General features: G+C 43.8%; 1 protein-coding gene across 3 annotated transcripts in view; it reads right to left on the reverse strand.

Moving 5' to 3' along the window:
* DSCAM (DS cell adhesion molecule) overlaps positions 1-20,906 on the reverse strand; it is a 791,005-nt gene that overhangs the window by 65,046 nt on the left and 705,053 nt on the right. For all 3 annotated transcript variants that reach the window (XM_032392604.1, XM_032392602.1, XM_032392603.1), the window contains one exon: positions 12,989-13,122. In XM_032392604.1, coding sequence (XP_032248495.1) covers positions 12,989-13,122 — 134 coding nt within the window. The remainder of the gene's footprint in view (positions 1-12,988; positions 13,123-20,906) is intronic.

Raw genomic sequence — 20,906 nt, forward strand, 5'->3', positions numbered from 1 at the left:
TCTCCTGACTGCTTATGGTAAAATGCAAAAAGAGAGAAATGAGTAAGAAGAAATTGTTAAGTAAAGAGGAACCAGAACTTAAAAATTTGGGAAATTCTCAGCCTATCCATTGCAAAAACAGGAGAAAGTGTGTTGCGGATGAGAACATTAAGGGTGTGGACCAGCAGCCATGTGATAAGGAGATTGGCATGAGCCATGGACTGAATCAGCTAAGGTGCCAGGAACACTGCCAGTTTGCACTGAGATGCGATAGAGTTGAAGAGGTTGTCCAAGTTCTTCGATTCTAGAAGACAGGATGATTGAGCTATTTGACCCCGAACTTGTGCTGTTCTTCAAGAAAAGGGAAGAATGGCTGAAGGGTATTCGATCATCAGGGTCACTGCCTTGGTTTCAACAGGCCAGACAACCTCCACCTAAAGCCTTGAGGGTAGGACCTCCCAGAGCTGAGTTGGGGAGACCCCTGCCTGGCAGAGCCCTGGGGGTTCTACTCTGCCCCACAGAACTGCAAAATGGATAAAGCCTCCGTAGAGAGCTGCAGTGTGGGCAGCTGAGTAGTCAGGGAGACATTGTAATCCCCAGAGGTTTTGAGGGTAGAGCATTGAACCAAAGAGGATTATTCCTGTGCCTTAAGATCCAGTGGGATTTTCCTTGCTAAGTTTTGGACTTACATGGTAGCCCAATCCTTCCTTCTTTCCTATTTCTTCCTTTTGGAATGGGAATATCTACCCTATGTGTGTCCCACCCTTGTATTTTGGAAGCATATAACTTTTGTGGTTTCACAGGTTCACAGCTGGAGAGGATTTTGCCTCTGGATGAATGTACATGGAATCTGACCCATACCTGATTCAGCTGGTATGTAGATAAGATTTTGAGCTTTAGAGTAGCTGCTGGGATGAGTTAACACGTATGGGGCTATTGGGATGGAATGAATGTATTTTGCACTTGAAAAGGACATGGACTTTGTGGGGCCAGGGGCAGAATGGACTGAACGTCTGTGTCCCTCCAAATCCATATGTTGAAATCCTAACCCCCAATATGATGATACTAGGAAATAATTAGGTCATGAGTGTGGAGCCCTCATGAATGGGATTTGTGCCCTTATAAGGGGATGAAGAGACCAGAGGTCTCTCTCTCTCTCTGCCATGTGAGGATATAATGAAAACCCAGGTAAAAGGCCCACACCAGACACTGGATCTGAAGATGCCTTGATCTTGGACCTCCCGGCCTCCTGAAATATGAGCAATAAAGATCTGTTGTTTAAGCCACCCAATGTGGTATTTTGTTATCAAAGTGGCCCCAGGCAAGGAAACTAAGGTACAGAGTAAGTGACTCACTGAGGTCAGAGTGGCAGACGGGTGAGCAGAGGCTCCAGCTCAGTGCCTCTGGTTCAAGTCCATGCTGTCATTACAACCAACCAAACACACAAAAGCTTACTTTGACCCTTGCAAGCTGTTAAGTAGACCTCACGTAGGTCAGTAGGCTGCATGAGCTGCAGTACCAGCTCTACAATTAATCAGGGGGTGCAAATGTTAACTATGCCTTTTCCTTGTCACAGACCCCTTGCTTACTCAATAAAAAATAAAGTCAGAGAATTTCCCGTGGTCGAAAATTTGACTACTGTACACGCACTGTCCGATGAATAAAGGGAGACTAAGGGCTCTTGCACAGGTTCCCCAGGGATGAGTGTATGCTGTAGTGTGCATGCATCCTCGTCACCCTACCTGTCCCCACCTCTCATTCATGCCAGTCCGTGTTTAGAAAATCATGGGAACATCAAATCCTTCTAGAATTTCAGAGAGAATTTGGCTTGCTTCCTAGCCATCTGAGGAGACAATCCCAAGACTGTGTGTATTTGTATTCTGTGATGCTCCAAGGCTATGTTGTTGCCAAATTAATTCTGCAAAGCTTAATGATGTGCAAATTATAACAATCACTCCTACTGAACATTAAGCATCAACAGAGCATTAAAATATATTCAGAAAATAAGGATTTTCTGTGAAGAGTACATAGCTTTTAGTTAAAACTCAATAAGCATCCTGTCTATAAGGGACAATTGGTCCTTGACTACTTCCAAAATAAGCATTTTATTTAATTTTTACCTGCAACCCAAGGTGCAGCTAAAATCGATGATAAAAAAGTACAACTTCTTATGTAACAATATTTGTCTCACTTTTTATATAGAACATCAACCAAAAGGCAAAGTAAAAAGGTTTATCAATAGAAACTTCTTCCCAGCTGAGGGTTCTAGAGGGGAGTGGGGTGGCAGGATGGGTTAGGCTGGTGATGGGTATTAAAGAGGGCACGTTCTGCATGGAGCACTGGGTGTTATACGCAAACAATGAATCATGGAACACTACATCAAAAACTCATGATGTAATGTATGGTGATTAACATAAAATAATAAAAAAAATCTTTAAAAAAGAAAAAAAACTAATGATGTATGGTGATTAACATAACATAATTTTTTAAAAAAAGAAACTTCTTCCCTTTGGAATGAAATTTCTCTATAGAGTGAGAAATAATAGTCAAGCTGTCCAGGGGTTCCTGTTCTTTATTCGGGGAAATTTAGTTGCACTGGTGTTATCACCCTCTGATGCCACTCTATTCCCCTGATGGCCGCCATAATTAGGCACCATTTTTCAGCTCTCAGAAGTGTAAGCAGAAGGTTGCCAACCAACCAATTTAAACAATAGAAGAGTTGATTTGTTTTCTTCATAATATATGTAACTGGATATTAAATGTGACTTTTCCTGTTGTCTTAAAATTTTAGCAACTGGCTTCACAAGTGAGAATAGTCCCAAAGATGCTGGTACCTTCTTTCCTAACAAAAAATGTGAGACCGCCTATGCAGGGCTTCCTGATGTTTTGTCCATCATCCATTTCTGGGCCCGATAAGAGGCTAAGGCAGGAATAACATATTCTTGTGGAGAGCAGTCTGTGTGCATTCCCACCTAGGGGTGCCAGGGGTTTTGAGCTCCAAGCAAACCCCTCAGAGAGCTTGGAGTCTGGAAGAATATAGAGATTGGAGAGTCACACCTGAGGAGGTCAAAGGCTACACAGAGTGGCAAAGGCTAGCCCCGCTCCCAGCAGGAGAGCATGCTGTGCTGGGGCCGGCTGTCACTTCCAGTGTGGTGGGTTAAGGATGCTTTCATGTAGGCCCTGCAGAGGAGGGCAAGACTGGATGTCTCCAGAGGTGTGAGATGCCTCCTACAGAGGGCTGTCCTGTGAATCCCATAATCACTTATCCATAGATGGTGCATAATTCAAACATTGTTAAGCTCAAGAGGTGGCAAAAGGTAAGAGAAAAAGAGCTAAATGGGAAAAAAGATCATCAGAAGTTCATGTGGTGTAGGGATGGAAATCTATTTGTTTAAAGCCTTCCCCTTAATGCTCAGCCAAAAATGCTTGTTCTGAGAAAGAGGGAGGATGACTATTACTTTCTTAGGAAACATTTTCCTCAATAGTTTAGATGAGATATAATAACTGATTATATTTACCTTTCATCAATTGTCCCTGTTGGATACCAGATTTCCCAACACAATGATCTAATCATGTTGGAAATGACTTGCTAATTTCTACGTGCATCCCATTATGTGTCTCTCCCTCCCAAACTCTGGTCAGTGAGAAGGTATCACTTTAATTTCCAGAATTCTCCTGCTACTTCCACTGCATCGATGCTTCAGAGACTGTGAATAGAAAGGAATGGGGGAGCTTCTCCCTCAAGGGCAGCAAGACAGAAAATTGTAGCCTAAAGAAAAGCGTACTCCAAATGTAGTTCCTAGGATTAATGAATCAAAAGTGGCAAAAGGAGAAATTGGTAGGGAGGGGAGAGAGACACTTTTCTCAATATTTAAATATTTAAATCTCTAAATATTTAATTTTCTGCTGGCAGATCTATAACTCTGTTGTCTCATCTTCAAAGTTAAGACAGAGATATTAGCCACTCTAGAAGATTTGATTATGCCTACAATGTGAATTAATCATGAATGGATGGCTATAACTGGGCTGATAAGGGATGGCCAGAGCAATAGGACACCTGGGGACAGCCATGTGAACTCACTGGACTAAAGATCTCTCCTTTTGGTCTTACAAAGAAAATTTATGCGAGAGCTCTTAGCACAATGCCCATAATGGGAAAAACTCATAAATAGTTGCTGTGTTTGTATTCATAGGCATTTACTGAGTTCAAGTCCAGTGTGTAGACTGTAAGGTAAGTTCCTGCCCCAAGGGAACAAGAAATGATCATAACTTGGCAAACGGAGGATTAATTAAATAAGGCATAGTAAGATCCTGACAGGTTCCTGCTAAAATCTGAAAAATCATTTCAATTCCCTTTCTAAAACGACTCCAGTCATAGTTGAGGACATGATTAATATTTACAAAATGCCTAGGAAAATAAATAAAAACTTCATATATTTGATTTAAAAAATATTTATAGCAATTTTCTTTTATAACACTTCAGACATGTTGGCTTCCCGAAAATTGTACCAAGAGCGGAAGTTACAGCTCATGATATAAACCTTACAATAATACTCAGACCAGACAGCTCACATTCACTTGTTCTGCCTTTCTTACTATTGCTTTAGGTCTGGTGGGTGGAGTCACAGATTTCTGAGGAACTCAACAGTATACTCCTCAAAAGAACGTAGAGGTTGCTGGGAGGTTGGTTTTCTCCCTGTGTTTCAGTGTCACCCATGAAAAGCCTGAGAACAGGGTCTACGGGATCTACTTTCACTACAGAATTATTTTTGCCTTGTCATTTTGGTGCAATCATCTTCCTTTCATGTTTAAGACACTTCACAAGAGTAAATAAGATAGAATTAAACACAATGAATTTCTTTAAATGCTCTTCTGTGATTTCTATAAAACTGGATATTTATCCAATAATTGCTGGATTCATTTCCAAATCCCTCACACTATTTAGCTTGATGGATGACTTGCAAAACCTTGTAGCCTTCTCTCAGCCCCTCCACTGGGGGCCACATCTGCCCTTGGTTTATACATCATGTAAGGTCTTGATCTTTATTCTCCTTCGATTATGGTCTCGCATGTCCTCACTGCCTCTCCTGTGCTGGATGGGTCTCAGGTTCTCTGAGGGTGGCCTAGCCGCACCCCTCCCTCTACGATTTCCTGGGGATCCTAGATCCCAGCATTGCAGAGTCAGGACCCACCCGCTACTAACTGGAATGGACTGAGGAAACACCTGTTGCATTAAGTTGACTAATGACCTAGAAATTATTTGAATACAATTGAGAATAACTATGTAGAGAATGACTATGGATTCACAGGCTGCTCAGATCAAATTATTCAGCGTATCTCATGGATATAAAAAGAATTCCACTTAAAAAATTTCAATTAACTTTTTAATGAAAAACTAATTCTATCAAAGAAGTATGGTGCTTTAAAAAGCTCTAATATCTAATTATTAAAAAAAGAGGCTCGAATGTTCTGATTTTGTGGATAGTATGTTCACAGCAGTGATTTAAAAAACCTCCCCCAGAGCAGAATAAGCAAAATAGGCAGCTCTTTTAATTATTGGACAACGACACTCTGAGGACATATAAAATCTTTCTTTTTAGTGGCAGGGAAATGACCTGGATTATATTAAGAATAAGGAGTTAGCTGGATCAATTTAGGATTTGTCTTTATTCTTTAAGTTCTCTGTATAATACATGGACATGATCTGATTTTCATTTTATTTCATTATTTTCTCTTCTCTGGGGTCACCCCAACTGCCATGCAAACGATTATCTGTAAAAATGCTTTATTAATCTGACTTGATCGCTCTAACTTATTTGATGATGAACAAGTAATTTATTGCATATATGCAAAGGGAGCCAGCCCGTGCACTCTTAGCCACCTTTTGGCTACTCCATCATTTCTAGCTTTGCCATCACAGAAAAGAGAGAGTCACCATTAGGTCTTTTAGATAGAACTATGGAAGGATGATTTCCATGTCAGTGATTTAAAAGCATAGGCATTTTATCTAAATCCTTGTGAGACTGAAAGCATCCCCAATTATATAAGATACTTTCCTGCCTTATGAACCAGAAACATCATTATACAGTTCAACCTCTATTGGATGACTCCCAACCATTATCCATAAAATTTAATTCAACACAACATTTGCTGAACATCCACTATTTCAGCATAATACCAGGCTTTCTAAAGGCAGAACAGTGACTAGCTGGGAGGCCTGCACTTCAGCTGACAAGTCACTCTGGGGGCCCAACTATACCCCAAATTAACAATAATTTAAGAGGTTGTAGTTATGCCAAAATGAGGCTGTAAAGTAATACTGGGGACCTCTGCGGTGAGACAGAGCCAGCTTCCCAGGGAAGGCTGTATGCTCTCAGGGTAAAGGGCCTGGACTCTGAGCTCAGACACCTGCAGGCTGCAACCCCTGCCTTTGCCTTGCAAACTGCATGGTCCTGGACAGATGGCACATGATCCACTTCAGTATCACTAAAGTGAGGTCCTAATAACCCCACCTGCATACAGTAATCATGAGGATTAGCTGATGAAAACCAGTATTATTTAAGATGTGGGTCATGGAAGCAATTTTGTGAGTTATGACAATCATTTGCAAAATAAAATCGAAGAGCAAAAAACCTACCAGAATGGGAAATATCAGAGTGTATCACGTGCAGCAAGTGTAAATTTTGTTTACGATGCTTTTATTGTGTGGGTACTGCATTATGCTTGTAAGATGTATTTCCTATTGTGAGCCATGAAGAAATACATTTGGAAACCATAGGCATAAAATGTATAGCCTATAGCAAATGCAAATGCAAATAAATAATAAAGCATTTAAGTTGAGCCTTAAGAATAAAGACTTTAAATGGGAAGAGGATGAGAGGGAAAAGGCCAGGAGGATCCAGTGTACATGCACGTACACACACACACACACACACACACACACATACACACACGAGACGTGGTATGGTTTAAGAACTGGCTGGGTAGGGTAATGGAATAGGAGATACGAGACTGGACAGGAGTTGGAGCTGGATTGTGGAAATCTGTCCATGTCGTCTTGAGGATTTAGGTAAAAAGGGAGAAGTCAGCCAAGAATTTGCCCAAGGGAGTGACATGGTTAGACCTAGAATGTGAAAGAATGATGATGACAGCAATGTGGACACAGGACTGGACCTTGAGACTGGCACTGGGAAAGCTTCTGACCTAATTTGGTTCCCCAGGTGAGGACCTGAACCAGGGCAATGGTGGTGGGCATGAAAAGAAGGGCGAGGATACTGGGTATTTACCCCAAAGATACAAAAGTAGGGATCCGAAAGGGTACGTGCACCCCGATGTTTATAGCAGCAATGTCCACAATAGCCAAACTGTGGAAAGAGCCAAGATGTCCATCGACAGATGAATGGATAAAGAAGATGTGGTATATATATACAATGGCATATTATGCAGCCATCAAAAGGAATGAGATCTTGCCATTTGCAACGATGTGGATGGAACTGGAGGGTATTATGCTGAGCGAAGTAAGTCAAACAGAGAAAGACATGTATCATATGACCTCACTGATATGAGGAATTCTTAATCTCAGGAAAAAACGGGGGGGTGGCGGGGGGGGGGGGGGGGGGGGAGGGAATGGGGTGACTGGGTGATGGACACTGGGGAGGGTATGTGCTCTGGTAAGCGCTGTGAATTGTGCAAGACTGTTGAATCTCAGATCTGTACCTCTGAAACAAATAATGCAATATATGTTAAGAAAGAAAAAAAGAAGAAGAAGAATGTAGCAGGAGGGGAAGAATGAAGGGGGGGAAATCGGAGGGGGAGAAGAACCATGAGAGACGATGGACTCTGAGAAACAAACTGAGGGTTCTAGAGGGGAGGGGGTTGGGAGGATGGGTTAGCCTGGTGATGGGTATTGAGGAGGGCACGTTCTGCATGGAGCACTGGGTGTTATGCACAAACAATGAATCATGGAACACTATATCTAAAACTAATAATGTAATGTATGGGGATTAACATAACAATAAAAAATTAAAAAAAAAAAGATATTATGGAGAGAGGATTCTCAGGACACAATGTCACTTCACAGATGCTGTTTCCTCTGGTCGTAAATACCCTTCTGTCCAGTAAAATGTCCCACCTGCAAGCCAGGTCTGTATGTACATCCCAAGAAACTGACTCTGATCCTACTGTTTGAGTGACACCCCCTTGCCTGTGCTCCATGTCATTCTGTCCTCTGCATGTCCCGGTTGTGTCCTTTGCCACATCACAAGAACAGCGACCATCTCTGGTATTTTCTGCCCTCCCTAGAACCAGGAACTCCTCAAAGAAAGGCAGACACTCTATCCTTTATAACGGCAGTCCCATGGTGGCCAATAGAGTTGTTCTCCAAGCTGCTCTGGTTTTCCTGTCTTCTGGGTATGTGCTGGGATTGGCTTCCTGGTTCTCTTGTGGTTGGAGGGAGGCCACGTTATGCCTCTGTCAGACCCTCCGGAGAGGTCCTTCTCTCTGCCATAAAACTGGCACGGGTCCCTCCTGCAGTGTGGGTAATATGGAGCAGAGCTACCAACTCACAATGGACGTGAATTGAAAGAAACATAAAACTGTTGGTGTAAATCCCTGAGATTCGAGGCCTCTTGTCAGAGGACAATGGGTATTGTTAAATCATTAGCTTAGCTGGGAAACAGGAAGAGAAGGGGAGCAAGAACGAATTAGGTTCTGGACATGTTGGATGCAGTGGAATCTCGATGGAGACATGGATGGAAGGAAGTTGGAAATATGAGACTGGTCTTGTAAGATGGTTGGGGTTGGAGAGAAACATTTTTGACCCTCGTAACTTTAGATGATAGTTAAATTATAAGAACAGATTCAATGATTCATGGAGATAATCAAGACTAGGAAAAGAAGATGAAGGAAGAGTGTTGAGAAATGCATACATGTAAGGGTGGGTGTTGGTGGGGAGGGGGCAATGGCCTCGTATAGCCAGGGGGTCTGTGGTGGCTTCGGAGACAGGAGCAGTGGCCGGTGAGATGGACAGCATTATAAATAGGGACGGTCAGGTCGACCCCGCTTGACGGTTCTATCGTGGCACTCTTATTTGACCTGAGATTACTCAACATTTCTGGGTTTCTGAAGCCACTCTCCCTTGTCTTCAGCCCCATGATTTATTAAATGCAGGCCCTGGGTGGCGGGGCAGGTATGGGGCAAATACACACCTGCTACCTTGGCTCAGAATTTACCCAGACCTGGTAAAGGTTACTTTCCTTGCTTCCCTGAAGACTTGCTTATTTCCAAGTTGTGGGCTACACTGTGGGGAGTTTAGTAGGTGAAAGTCATCCTGTGGATAAGAAGAGTACTAGAACATTCTCCTTTGCTCATTCAGCACCATCGACTGAACACCTGTCCTGTGCAGGGACTGGATCATATCATCATCCAAAACTGGAATAACTGATGGAGGTTACGGCTCGTTGATATGATTATTTTAGGTCTTCTAATTTTGTTCATTGCTGAGAAGTTTGTGCTGTCTAATTTCATTGTCTCATCTGCTTAACACTGTAAAAGAGACACTTTCTCTATCCTCCTGCTTGGCTAACACACCGCATTTCCCACGGGCTGCTTTCATGCAGGGAGGAGCGCTAGAGAGGAGATCCAGCCTCACTCCTTTCTTCCTGGGACCTTACAACTGGGTGAATTGATCGTTCCAACCATCATATATGAAAACTAATAGCCACGGCCCCAAAATTATATGGATGAGTTCCTGAATCAAATGAATCTTAAGATTTTGTGGCTCGAATCGGCCTGGGAAGGTTGATGTCTCGGCACACCTGCTGGTCCCTCACGGTGAGACTCCCAGCACCACCAGACTTTAGATGAATTTGCAGTTTCTCGTCTGGCCACGTATGCAATTTCAAATCTGAATGTCTTTGACTAAACTGACCCGAGAGAACACAACGAAAGCATTGCCTGTTACTAGACAATGGGCTTTACGCATTATGGACAAGAGCCTGGGGCTTGTCACAGGTCCTTTCACTGGGGGTCTTTAGGGGAAATTTATATCAGCGAAGAGGTTAGCCGAGGGAGTCCCTTACAGAGCAACAAATTACAGGTTGTGCGGTGTCCTCATTTATCTTCCCATGTTCTACATTCAACTATGAAATCATTTCAAAGAAAAGAAAGTCAGGGAGATGAGCAAGAGAAATACACAGAGCTCACACTGCCCTCTGGTGTTTACTGGGCACATAGGCGGAGATGGCAAAACATCGCAAGAGGTGACAGCATTCAGAATTCTGACTGTCAAATTACAGAAGCTCGGGATGGAAACAAAGTCCCTCTTTCCAGTAATTTATACTCTCTTCCTAATTCCATATGAATAAGACCCCAAATAATGGGTGGTTTTCCCTTCCAAGAGAAACGCATTAGTCCTCTCTGCTCTTTACTTAGAATGGTATTATTTTATTTTAATCATAGGCCTCGTTTGGGAAATCTCTGTACCTCCCACTCAGGTTTTCTGTCACCCAAAAAGTGCTTTAAAAATAAAATGTCTATTCAAAAATCTGGGCCTTGTGGTCTTAGATGTTTGAAGTACATGAACAGCCATGTGCCTCGAGAGATGGAATAGCCTGATTCTGGTTCACTTCCCGTTATTGAGGACTGTTCTGGGATTCTGGACCTTCCTTGCAAAACTTACATGCTGCTGCCCAGAAGATCACAGGCACCTTGTAATGATCCTATTTCTGGATCCATAGTGCTTTTTAATATCGTCAAAAGCAGCACAGACAGACCTAGCTAGTGGCAGTCAGACATTAGGTAGGTGAAAAACCTGATTGTTCATTCCCATTTTTGCTGGTTAGTTGGATCTTAGGATGGTCGTTTTTGGAAGGGTCTTGTTGGGACAGTCCTGGGTGGTCGAACCCCAGTGTTCTGTGCACAGAGAGACTGTGGAAATCCCTTTCTTCTCCACCCTGTGGACAGTTTGAGCATGGCTTCTTGCTATTCTATGGTGGGGAATTCACTGGCTGGAGGACAGGGACTAACATGGCCCCCGGCATCCACAAGTGGGGCTGTCTCCCCCATGCATCGGTCTGTCTGGACCAACTGCAGATGAGCCAGGCTGGGGTTTTTAGCTTAGAGATAAAGAGCAGATAGAGGGGGAGCTGCTGGTGTTCTGGGTACCCTGCTAGTCTCTTCCTAGGCTGCTGGCGTCAGAACAGCAAATGTGAGTTCTACAGCAAATAGATGGATGAATGAGTGAATAGAAATAAAGAAGCATTTCAAATTCGAGGGCAATGCAGGTATGCCTTACTCTAGCGATGATTTTGTCTCTCTTTGGCAGAATGGTTCTATGTTAGGGCTGACGAGAGAATCAGGGTCTGCGCAGGGGTCCTCCACGAATCGCCTCTCTGAGTAGCAGACCGCGGTTGCCTGGCACTTCCTCCCAGCACTGCTTAGCATCTCTGAACTTTGACGGTAGGACTCAGCAGGTGGGAATTAACAGCATGTTTGAAACCAAAGAAGGAACCTGCAAGAAAGTTCTGGAGCCCGTCTCTGACCATTTACACGTAAATCTTTACTTCAGCTCCAGGGGGGCTCCTGTTGACGAACGTTCTCCAGCAGAGACGCAGACCTCTGCGAGCCGAACACAGGCTCTCCCTTGTCTCTCTGGCACCGCTAATCACGCTCACTGTCTGGGGCACTCTGAGGCCTGGGGGTTCCCTACGGACTCTAGACTTTGGAAAATGTATCACTTTAATTAGAGAATCAATTAATAAATTAGTTCAAGAATGTGAGTCAGCCTTAAAAAGGAAGGAAATCCTGACACCTGCTACAACATGATGACCCTTGAGGACATGATGCTCAGTGAAGTGTGCCCGTGCCAGAAAGACAAAGGCTGTCGGATTCCGCTTCTGTGGGACCCCTAGAGCAGTCAGATTCACAGAGGCAGAAAACAGAGTGGTGGCTGACGATGCTGGAAGCAGAGGGTTGGGACGTTAGTGCTTAAGGGACAGAGTTTCAGTTTGGGAAGATAAAAATGTTTTGGAGGTGGACGGTGGGGACGGTCGCATGACAGTGTGAACGTGCTTAACGCCACTGACCTGGACACTTAGAAATGATTAAGATGGTAAATTTTATGTGAAGGTATTTTACCACAATAAAAAACAAAATTAGTTTGTGTATTCATTCCACAAATACTTCCTGAGTGACTATGCCCATCAAGTTCTATGGCCCAGCGGGGGGACAGAAAGAGGGGTCAGCCATGGTACCTACCTCCGAAAATGCCTTACATATTCCTATGAAGATATCAGGAATTTTTTGTCCCACTTTGGCTTTCTTTTCTCTAAAATTTCCCATTTGGATCTGCTTTTGTATCTGGTCTGAGAAACAGCTTAGCTCTATAATTATGACTTGGTAGTAATAATATTAATGAAAACAAATACAGCACTGGGAAGTATTAATTACCCTAACTTTTAATTCTGTCACAATGAACGAGGCGGACCACGTAATTGTCAGGGTCACAGATCCTCAGCAAGGGCCCCCATGTCTGGCACAAGAGGGGCTTGCTCGCTCTCCCTCAGTGGGGGATGGGTCCCAGCAGGAAGAAGGGGTGAGAGGTGGGACCACAGCGGGGAGGGCGGAGGGAAGGGGGGAGGCAGAGAGGGCCTGGAGTGCACATAATGATGAGTCCAACAGCAAAATCAATAGGTGTTGTCCATTGACTATCAATTAAGGCACAATTAAGACCTCTGGGTTTTGATTTTGAGAAGCCGGCTGGCAGTTTCCTGGGAAGTCACCAAATAAACAACAATTCTAGACAATTGTGTCCCTTGCAATGATTCAGAAGCGTATTTTCAAATGAGGTATAAATGAGAATGTTGCTTTGTGGTGGAGACAACGGGAGAAAAAATAAAACCACTAGAAAGACCCAAGTAGGTGGGAGACAGGAACAAAACTGTCCCCAGGGAGCGCTCGCAGCTTGTTTCTGGAAGGTGCTTGAAAGGCACTTGGTTATTTACCAACTTACTGTGGGATAGGGGTGGGAGCAGAATACAGTGTACTTTCGGATGATGCCGTTCAGCTTGAGAGGGGGAAGCCAGGACACAAACACCATGGAGGCTGAGGCTGCAGCTGCCTTCACTCCTGCAGGAGGACCTGGAACTAGAAGAGTCGTGCGTTTAGTCACAGACATGGGGCTGCGACTGGGCGCTCAGGCCCACGCTGCCCAACACGACCCCCACTCCAGCTGGGCCTGGCCACTCTCTCCATGGTCAGCTCCTTGAGGATCAGTGCTGGCCGGAGAGAGGGCTCCACCGAGTCCCCTCGGAATCCACATGTGGAGACCCCAATCCCAGAAGCTCAGATTGCAACCTTATTTGGAGAAGGGGTCTCTCAAGAGATGATCAAGTTAAATTATGGTCAATAGGGTGGCCCTCACCTAGTAGGATTGGGGTCCTTATGGAAAAAGGGGAAATGTGGACACAAAGACATGCAGAGAGAGAAGATAATGTGAGGACACAGGGAGCAGATGGCCATCGATAAGCCAAGGACAGAAGTCTGGAACAGACTCTCCCTCACAGCCTCAGAGGGAACCAACCTGGCCCTCACCTTGATTTTGGACTTCCGACCTCCAAACTGTGAGACAATGCATCTCTGTTGTTGAGCAGCCCCCGTCTGTGGTACTCTGTTCCAGCAGCCCTAGGAACTGACAGTCTCTCTCAGACGAGAGACCGGTGAACCCCACTAGCCCTGTCCTCGGGCATGTCCGCTAAGAGCCCAATTTTAAGAATCCTGCTAAGTCAGTTCAGCCTGAATCACCTCAATAATTGATCTCTCTTGATACACAATCAACGTCTTCATTCTCTACCATACCCCAGGTAATACCTGATCATCCTAGCGTGCCTTCAGCAAAAGTCCTGTTTGATCCATCTAGTCAGAACGCCCCTCATCCCTGATGTCTTTTGTCCGTAATTTTCCACCCAGCGACCCCACTCCTTCCTCTCCATCCCTTGGCTGTAAATTCCCACTTTCACTTGTATTTGAAGTCAAGCCCAGTCTCTCTCCCTTACCGTGATCCCCCACTAAGGTGGTCCCCACATGTATACCTCACAGCAGTCCCCCTGAATAAAGTCTGCCTTGCCGCTCTTTAAAAAGTGCCATGAATAACCGTTTCTTCCACAGAAATCATACGTTCAGTTCAAGTCCCTGCCTTCCTGGGAGCCTTCCCTCCCCATTGCAGTCCCTCGTGATTTCCTGCCTCGGAACAGCTGGAGACTTTAGCTGCTTGTGCTGCTACTGAGTTTGGCTTTGAACAGGCTAGGGATGTACATCTCGCCTCCTGAGTTAGACAGGCATGAGGGCAGACTTCCATAGTCATCAGGGACCGCTCTTCCTCGCCCGAGACACTTGGTAATGCACCGTTTTTGGCTGAGGGGAGGTACAGAAATACTTTTGATGAAGCTAGACTTTTGTGTCAGAGATTCACAGCTCATGTAGACAACAAACACTCCTCTGTAAACCGTCTAAGAAAGCAGGACATGGTGCTAACAATATTAAGCATAATTTGGGAGTGAGCTTGAATGCACGTACCCTCCCCCCCCATCTTTCTGTTTTCCAGGTTGAAGAGGGAGGATGGAGTGAGGCAGGCAGGCTACAGGGAGAGGGGAAAAGAGCATTAATGTTGCTACTAGATAAGCCTTGAGGATCTTGTTTTGTTCCTCACTGGTCTGACTGTCTACATGGAGGGTGGTTCCCACCTTGATAGAGGTCTTCAAATTCCAACCAATATAAGTCTCTTGTGAGCCCCTGGAGGAATCTTTGAGTCTCTTCCTGCTCCAATAACAACATAACTGCTCAGTAAACATTTCTGGAGTTGAATGTGTGTGTCATGATTGCCATCTCGACTCTTCTAGGTCAAAACAACAAAACCAGCAACCACGGTGAGAGCTAACTTGGGTTAGACATCATTACCATTTGAAAATATAAAATCTCGGATCAGTTTTTAGCAAGTCCCACTGATGGCAGAGGTCTAGGAAAGGGGACACATGTAAGCGATGACACCTGAATTACTAAGTCCTTAGGAACAAGGCACTGTTGTCCTGAATATGGAGGGCATTTGTGCTCAGGTTTCCTATTGGTGAGGGTAACAACAAAGACCTCCACTAATCTACAACCTGGTTCAGACCCACAAGGGCTCCTCCTGAACACCAAGGGTAGAGTGGACATTTGCTTGACCTTTTCATTCTAATGGATGCCCTGGATTCGCCAACACTCTCCATTCCTTCTGCAAAGCAACCACCTTGCTAGCGTTCACCATACCCAACACTCCCCCTGGCTAGCTTCCTTCTAGAAGCCCAAGTGCTTGGGCAGCAACCACCTGAGGGACTGCTTAGCAAAAGTCAGTCATGCTTGTTTCCACCTTGTTTGTGAAAATTATACTTGTCATGGTAATGCGATTTAATTCATTATGTAAACCAATGAAAGATGAGTGCCAAAGAAAGCTGTTTCTGTGACAATTAATGGAACTTCTTTGGAAAAGCTTTCTCAAAGGAAAGTTAAAAAAAGGAAGGTGTGGCTAGGTTTGGGCCAAGACCATTGAGAAAAATGATACACATGGCAAAAACCAAGACAAACAGATTAAAAAAAAAACTAGCAAAGCGATTGTTGGCAAACGGCAGCATGCTTTACTCCACTCTCAGGAAGCCTAAGCTGGAAATGGCAGATGATCCATGACGGAAACAGTCATGGAACTGAGGACATAGAGATCTCTTCACACAAAACTTAAATGAGACCACGTTATTTAATTAAAGAATGAATAGAGAATCAATCTCTATTTGTATGTTTTAAGTTAAAATGCAATGTACCTTAAATGTACCTTAAAATATGTCTGTTGGTCACTGTAAACTTCAGCAACTCCTTGCTTTGATTATTTCCAGTAACTTGTCTTGATTAAATCAGATCAAAGGGCTTTCACTGCATTTACTATGTAAATCCCCATCTGACTCCTCATACACTGAGGTATGATCTCTCTTGTGCAATCTTTCCTTCTAGGGTTATTAGAATTTTATACAAAAAAAATTTATATCACGATGCTGGGAAGTGTGAGCCCTGCATTTTCACTGAGGGCTTTTGTTCAGCTCTACCACTTAGCTCTCTGTCCTGGGCAAATTCACTAACTTCTCCAACAAACCTTAGTCTCCTCATCTATGGAGTTGGAACAATAATTGTACCTATTCACGGTTTTATTGCTAGGATTATGAGAGATAATTCATCTAAAGAATTTATATGGAGTTTTGCATACAGCAGCCACCAAATAAATTCTAGCTATCATTTGTAAGGACAATCCTCATTTCCTTACATTGCACATCACTAAAGGATCCTAGCCTTCACTTTGTGACCCAGGGTTGAACTATAAACACCAGATGTTAAGAGTTGCAGAAAACAGATGGTGTAGGATGGTCTGTCTGGGACATATTTTCTTAAAACATTCTTAGTCATCAAGTTACATTTTGTTAATCTGTTTTTTTTTTTTTAATGGAAGTACAAGCAGGTTTAGACAATTTTCATGAATTCTTAGCCATTGTTGAGTGGATTTCTGACTTCAGATCTAACTGGTTGAAGTAAAGAATGCCGCTCCAGAGGACCATCTCTTCTGCGTTCTTCCAATTTCCCTAGGCCTCCTTGCTGCTTGAAGAAGCTCTTACAGCTCACATAGCCAGTTGCCACTGAGATCTCCACTCAGATTCACAGGTGCCTTAGACCTACCATGTCCCAAGCTGGGATCACCGTCTTCCCTTCCAAACCTCCCCTCCTCCTGTACCCATTGCAAGAAATGGCACAGCTATGTTCATGGTTGCACAAGTCAGAACCTAGAATTTTCTCCCCCTACCACCCCCCAGAGGGTGTGTAAGATCAGTGAGTCCCTTAGACCTGTACGTGACAAGGTTAGTAGTTGGTCTCTCCCTCTGGCTTAGTGCTCTGCAATATCAGACCATTTCTTAGGTCTCTGGAAGTGGCCTGCTTGTCCCACCCCAGGACCTTGACACCGGGTGATCTAGGGTCTTACGTTCCTTCTGTTTAGAATCTTTTCCTACTCTCCTTCTTTTCTTTGGCAACTCTTACACATCTGTCAGATTCTACTAATTACTTCCTTGAGAAAACCTTCTGTGACCACTAGCCTAGATTAAGTCAGGGCTCCCACGTTCTCTCTTAAGGTCTTTCTCCTTCATGGCACATGTCAGGATCCACTCAAATATCTGTCTCCTCCAGCAGCCTACAAGCCCTGCCAGGCCCATCCTGTCTCTGCTGTGTCTCCAGTTGCCTGGGGCACTATCTGGAAAATACTAATCCTCAATACGGATTTTCTAAGTGTAAAGAAAAATGATTTCATCAGCTATAGTGTGGTAGGAAGAATTTTAAGATGGTGCCCAAGATTCTCTTCCTCTGATATACGTATCTGTGTAATTCCTTCCTGTTGAATGTGGGTGGTAACTGTCACTATGATGGATGGACTATTCCCATGATCAGGTTATGTTATGTGACAAAGGTGAAGGGATTTTGCAGATATAATTAATGTTCTAATCAGCTGACTTTAAGTCAACCAACAGGAGAATATTCTGGGTGGGCCTGACTTAATCAGAGGAACCCCTTACAAGAGAGGCTGGGGTCAGAGATGGAAGAAGTCAGAGAGACTTGAAGCAGTAGAGATACTCTCCCATTGGTCTTGAAGAAGCAAACTGTCCTGCTGGGGAGGGGCTATATGACAGGGAACGGCAGGTGGCTTCTGGGCACCGAGGAGATGGTACCAGTCCTACACACACAAGGAACCCAACCCTGTCAACAACCAGTAAGCCTGGGAGAGGACCTGACCTCAGACGAGCCCATAGCTCCAGCCAACACCTTGATTTCAGCCTGTGAGACCTCGAGCAGGGGACCCAGCTGACCGGTACCTGGACCCCTAACCCATGGAAACGGTGAGATAATAAATTTTTGTTATTTTAAGGTACTAAGTTTGAGGTGATCTGTTATACAGCATAAAAAATGAGTCCGTATAGTTAAGGCCTCTAATGATGTGTGTTAATGTAAAACATCAAAGTTAGTGCTTTGAAAAATTATTGCACTGGTTTGAAGTATAAGTCTGACTAAGTACACAGATACTTCAGCCTACTTCGTTACTGTCACGATCACTTCTCTGGTCTTGGTGATCAGGCATAGGCAGGGGTGTGTGTGTTATGGATGCTGTGTGTGCACATGGAGCCTGTCCGTATGTGATCCACCACGGTAGCCAGACCCACCCGAGCCCATGCTGTCCCGAGGATCCCCCACTCCCCTGAGCCATGCACAGACCGCATGATGCTGGATGGAACCATCCACAACTGCCATCATGGTCATGCCATGCACAAGTCTCTTTTCTATTCCCATTTCCACAAGATGCTGGTATTCCTGGCCTTTGCTCTTATAAGAGCGGTATTTTCTAAACATTTTTTAAAGGAGACAAATCCTTTAACTGCGGCATCCTGTGGGGAGCCAATACACAGGCACAGGTGGATGTGGAGTGGCTCTTCTTGAACTAGAGGGGGCAGTGGGGAGCCCCCCCCGGGGCACCTCTGGGGCTCTGCCTGAGCATCCCTGCAGGGCAGGGAGCTCTGAAATCCACACGGGGGAAGGCCTTCTGGGACACCCTGGTCTGTTGGGCTGTTGGTGCACCTGCTGCCATACGGAGCCCAGCCCTGCCACATGCTCAGTACCTGTCTATGCAGGGGTGACACTCGGGTGGTTAGGCAAATAGACACGAAGAGTCCATTGCTTTTAAGGTGCACTGAGGTGTGATCACACGATACCCGAGAACAGATGATCCATGCCTCCAGGAGAATGTATGGCTCAAGATCTGGGGACTCCAAGGATTCAGAAATAGCCTGATGTCAGTTTACTCTTCACTCGATCTTAGCTCTGTTTTCAGATGCACCCCCACCCCCGGCCCCGCAAAGAGGCAAAGAGAGTGTGAATCATGGGGCAGGGGAGCACAGATCCCCTATTGCACCTCTTGCTGGCCTTCTTCCCATATAAAATGATTTACAGAGTTATGTGCATTAGTAATGTACTCAGCAAATATTTGAACTTAAACACAACCATCTCTATTTATACATATACAATGTTTACTTTTGCAGAAAAGGATCTGGGCTGTAACAACCTTATGCCTGCAGAATAAAAATAACAATTGGAAAATTAATAGATTGGGTTTTGTTTGTGTTCTCTTTCCCCACGGCTTTGCTCAGATTATAGTCTTAGCAAATAAAAAGGTATTAGGATTTCACAAACCCTTTAGAATTCAGAATTAGCTATCTTGTGTTCAAAAAAACAGAAAGTCAGATCAGCAAATAATCTTTTGCGTTCTTGCAGAATAATAAAGTTACAAGTTCTGATTGATTGAGCAGTCTTGGGAAGAGAATCTGAAGCCTGAGCAATTCTCACGGACCCTGAGAATATGTCGACAAACCTGAGGTGATGTCTGTGGGGCCAAGAGTATGTTTATGGACCCAAGAATACGTCCACAGGTTTAAGAATCTGTCTCCTGGCCCAACGATCTTTATGGAGGCTGAGAAACTTCTTAAGGCACAGACAACTTGTTCTCTGAGCAAACATTTCAATTGCGAATTATCCCTGGCAGAAACAAACTTTTAAAAAATGTTTTAAGTTTTGATTCAATTTATTTATCTTATCTATTTTTAGTTACCATTTTATTCTATTTTTGTGTGTTTTATTAGCAAGTGATACATTTTTCCTTCTTAAGATGATCAGTGACCTAACAACACAACTTAAACTCTAGGCTTCGGACACTGGGGGTTTAGGGACCTTGTTTGAGAAATGTATGGGGCACAGAGGAGCAAACTGAATGCTTTGTGTCAATACATTAATATTTCTTTCCCCATGAGAATATCAATAAACACTGAAACTTCAATCTGTGCCTAGATTAGTGCCTTACTGAGGAAGAACTTAATGAACGCTGGCAGTTATTATTTCACTTGAATTTTATCTACAACCATACATCATTTTAATTGAATCTGGCAGGTTAATCCAAACCTTCCAAACTGTACGATTTTGTAGCAGAAGTTTGAACAGGATCTATATTCTCTATTTGACTAAGCATTCCTTCTATGATAATTAGCCTTGTCCCTTCTTTCAATTTGATACAAAATTGCTTTCAGTTCTATAAACGGCTCAAATGCCTATTTATATTAGGTATTGAGTTTTTAAGGGTGGCTGGCACAATTCTTCACCATCTCCAAACAGTGAATTTTTCGTGTGTATCTGGGGGAGATAAGCTCATTGTTATACCAGTTTTTCTCTACTTTCTCCTAATCCCTGTTCTGCTTGTTTTTGAAAATGCTGATGATTTATCCCAAGTAAATACTGACATTCAGTTCTGCATTGCTCTTGAAATGCACACCAGCACATGTGGGATTCTCCACCTCCTTCCCGGGGGAACTGCCAGACCCAAGGCAGGGTCTTTCACCATCGATGGAATCTCCCTACACCATCGGCATTAGATACAAAAGTAGAGAATAATTGATTGACAAATTAGACTTTAGGTCTCAGGGTCAAACTTTGAGTGAGAACCCCATGATTCCTAAAAGTGGAGGATTAATTAAAAATTGATCCAAAATCGCCAGTCAATAAGCTGTGGGGAACCTTCCCTTCTTAATGGATTTCTGTACATTCTTCTGAAAAATGCAGGTGTCAAAATTTATGTTGCTAATCAATTTGCTCTTTAAATAATGATTCCAGTGACATTTGTGTTATTGCTTAGCAATGCAAAAGAATGTGCCACCCCCACTCTGAAGGAGTGGAGATCAAATAATCAAATATCTAGTGTCACGAACCAACCCACTATGTGTCAAGCTAGCTGTTTACACACATCACTTGACTTTTTATATCTTAACTCTGAT

Source organism: Phoca vitulina, unplaced genomic scaffold (genome assembly GCF_004348235.1).
Source record: "Phoca vitulina isolate PV1807 unplaced genomic scaffold, GSC_HSeal_1.0 scaffold68, whole genome shotgun sequence".
Lineage (NCBI taxonomy): Eukaryota > Metazoa > Chordata > Mammalia > Carnivora > Phocidae > Phoca > Phoca vitulina.